The 3558-nt window shown below is 30.5% G+C and overlaps 1 protein-coding gene across 1 annotated transcript; it reads left to right on the top strand.

Annotated features, from left to right (window-relative positions):
- LOC122723208 (cyanogenic beta-glucosidase-like) lies at positions 1–3163 on the top strand. Its single transcript, XM_043954730.1, has 13 exons — positions 1–203; positions 290–359; positions 444–502; positions 604–679; positions 788–865; positions 1152–1239; positions 1355–1610; positions 1708–1823; positions 1913–2130; positions 2270–2304; positions 2400–2502; positions 2611–2719; positions 2800–3163. The coding sequence occupies exons 1-13, from the start codon at positions 27–29 to the stop codon at positions 3035–3037; spliced, it is 1623 nt and encodes a 540-aa protein (XP_043810665.1). The 5' UTR covers positions 1–26; the 3' UTR covers positions 3038–3163.
- The last annotated feature ends 395 nt before the right edge of the window (positions 3164–3558 follow it).

Here is a 3558-nt window from a genome sequence, read left to right as displayed (position 1 = left end):
GAACTTAAAATCATAATATCATCATTATGATTATGGCCACTAAACACTCTTTTCAGCTGTTAGGGATGCTCTTCGTCCTCATAACTTTGCTAGCTCTTACAAAGCTAGCAATGGCAGATGACATTGATGATGTTCCAGCAGATTTTAATAGTGCTTATTTTCCAGATGACTTCATTTTCGGGACAGCCACTTCTGCTTATCAGGTATATAGAAACATGTATATTTAGGGATTTAAAGAGAATGTGTCTAAGACTTGCTTCACTAGCTAACTATTGCTTATGGTATTCAGATTGAAGGTGCAGCAAATAAGTCGGGTGCAGGACCTAGCGTTTGGGACGCATTTACCCATCAATTTCCAGGTACTTTGTGTATATTTGAGTGATTAGTAAATTATTGACTTTCTAAATTTATAATATTTTATTTATTTTTATATAATCTTGCAGATAGAATAAAAGATCACAGTACCGGAGATGTTGCCGTTGATTTCTATAATCGTTTCGACGTATAATAATAGTCAAGCTGTTTTTTTTCAAGTTTCTCAAGGTTCGCACTTTTTTATTGTCAACAATAAAATTGATAAGATTTGTTGGATTGGTGTTGCAGGAAGATTTAAAAAATGTCAAGAAAATGAATTTTAGTGCTTTCAGATTCTCCATTTCATGGCCTAGAGTTATACCTAGTGAGTAGTTTATTAAAGATTGAACCTTTAAACATGTGTTATTAGCTAGTATTGACTATTTTCTAACTTCATTCATATTTTATATTTTTTTAAAATTTGAATATTCAGGTGGAAGGAGAAGCGAAGGGATAAATCAGGAAGGAATTGATTTTTACAATAGAGTTATCAATGAAACCATAAAAAATGGTAATAATTATTTCCTTTCTTTTCGAGGATTCAAAATAGAAAATAAAATTTATAGACATCAGTTTTAAATGGTAATATTGAAATATATTAAAACTATAATTTCCAAGTTAAAATCATAAAATACTAAATATTTATCAAAAAATTTAAAGAGCAACCATTAATTAAATAGACTAAATGCTAGTCTCCGACTCTTTCATTATTTTAAGGAATTTTATCTTCTAACCGATTCGTTTATGAAATTAGAAAATTATAACAAAAATCTAAAATGTTTTGGTGTAAAATTCAGGACTGGAACCTTTCGTTACTATTTTCCATTGGGACACTCCTCAAGCTTTAGAGGACAAATATGGTGGCTTTTTAAGCTCTAATATTGTGTAAGTATATAACGTTGTATTATATTTTCAAAATTTAAAGATTCAAACTTTAATAGAATAATAATGTTCTCATCTAATCACTAAACATTTTATTAAATGATTGTACAAAATATAGGAATGATTATCGTGATTATGCGGATCTTCTTTTCGAAAAATTTGGTGATCGAGTAAAGTACTGGATGACTTTCAATGAACCATGGTCTCTTAGTGGATTCTCTTATGATGATGGAGTTTTTGCCCCTGGTCGATGCTCATCTTGGGTAAATCGTAAATGTCAAGCTGGAAACTCGGCTACTGAACCTTATATAGTTGCACATCATCTCCTTCTTTCTCATGCTGCAGCTGTAGGAGTATATAGAAATCAATATCAGGTATTTATATTTGTCACTCTTTTATGAATCAATTTGTTTCATTCACATGTACAAATTAATGTAGATTTGTATTTCTCATTATATTAATATTGTGTAGACAACTCAAGCTGGCAAGATTGGGATAACGCTCTTTACGTTTTGGTATGAACCACTCTCCAATAGATCAATTGATATACAAGCAGCCAGAACAGCTCTTGATTTCATGTTTGGATTGTGAGTACTTTTTCTTATAAATTAAGTTACCAAACTTTTATTATATATATAAGTCTTTGATTAATAATCACTACTTTTTTACTTTCTAGGTGGATGGATCCTATAACTTACGGTCGTTATCCAAGAACTGTACAAGATTTAGTTGGAGATAGATTACTCAAGTTTACTTATGAAGAATCTCAAATGCTTAGAAGATCATATGACTTCCTTGGATTACAATATTATACTGCATATTATGCAAAACCAAATGCTCCGGTTGATCCAAATTATATTAGATACAAAACTGATAGTCATATTATTGAGACTCGTAAGTTCTCAAAAAAGAATAATACCTTAAAGGTGGAAGACACACACAGTACACATATATTATGTCATTTAGTTTTTCTTTCTAAAAAATGCTTTAATTGATAGATATAATTTTTTTTCTCGTGGTTTTTACCTTACAGCTTTTGATTATGAGGGTAATCCTATCGGTCCACAGGTTAGTATGCAAGAAAATGAATTGATAAAAGTATAATATTGAGTAAATTATATTTTGATAAATGGCATCACTGATATGTACATTAAAATTTACAGGCATACTCTCCTTGGTTTTATGTTTTTCCGAAAGGTATTCGACATCTATTAAATTACACCAAAGATACATATAACGATCCAGTAATTTATATTACTGAGAATGGTAAGTAGTTCATACCCTTATCATATAGGAATATATTGGCTTTTTTTGTCTAGTTTAATTACAATTATGTTTTGATCTGATCTTTAAGTTTCTCATTCAATAATTTAGGAGTTGATCGTTACAATGATAAAAATCAAACGATCGAAGAGGTGATTAATGATCAATTTAGGATAGACTATTATAAAGAGCATATGTGGAATGCGTTGGGATCTCTCAAGTAAGTCCAAATTCTAAGCCACTAATACGGAGGTTTTTGATAATTTTGAATTAATAATCCTAATGACGTGGTTTTGGCAGGAACTACTCTGTTAATCTTAAAGGTTACTTTGCTTGGTCGTATTTGGACAACTTTGAATGGAATATTGGTTATACATCAAGATTTGGTTTGTACTATGTGAATCGTAGTGATAACCTCACAAGAGTTCCTAAGAATTCAGCTGGTTGGTTCACGACATTCTTGCAGGCTAATCAATCCATGATCGGCAAAGTTAAATCAAGCAATTCAAGAAAGATTGGCAAATACTACATAATGTAAACTATATTGTGACTTCTTATTTGTCTTTGCATTTGAATATTATCACTGGGCTATGTATCCAATACAATAAATTCTATGTGTGTTTTGTACTTGTAATTCATGTTTGGAATAAATGTTACTATCCTCTTCCATCATTTTATACAAAATAAAAAAAAGTTCTAAGGAATTATCTTGAAGCAGTGAAGTTCAATTAACTGATATTTAAAAATGTTTTACTCTATAAAAGTGAAAAGAGTTGCATGACTAACCCTAAGTATGAAGCACTTTTAAAACTTGGGAGGAAGCGCTCTGCCCTCTTAATGGACCTACCCGACACGAATCCAAATTAGTCAAATGAGTGAATTTGAACACCGGATGGTTTATACAAAAAAATGGAGTTGCATGACTCCCTTTAAAAAGGCTCATGCTATTCAATAATATCATCCGTTGAGTAATTAATATATGCAGCATATGAGATCAAGTTTATTAACTATATCTTAACCACAATATGGAAAATAATTATTGGAAATTGTTATATTTTT

This window comes from Manihot esculenta, chromosome 3, assembly GCF_001659605.2.
Source record: "Manihot esculenta cultivar AM560-2 chromosome 3, M.esculenta_v8, whole genome shotgun sequence".
In the NCBI taxonomy this organism is placed as follows: Eukaryota; Viridiplantae; Streptophyta; class Magnoliopsida; order Malpighiales; family Euphorbiaceae; genus Manihot; species Manihot esculenta.
Note: the sequence above shows the minus strand (reverse complement) of the source record. Positions and strands in the feature narration are given on the sequence as shown.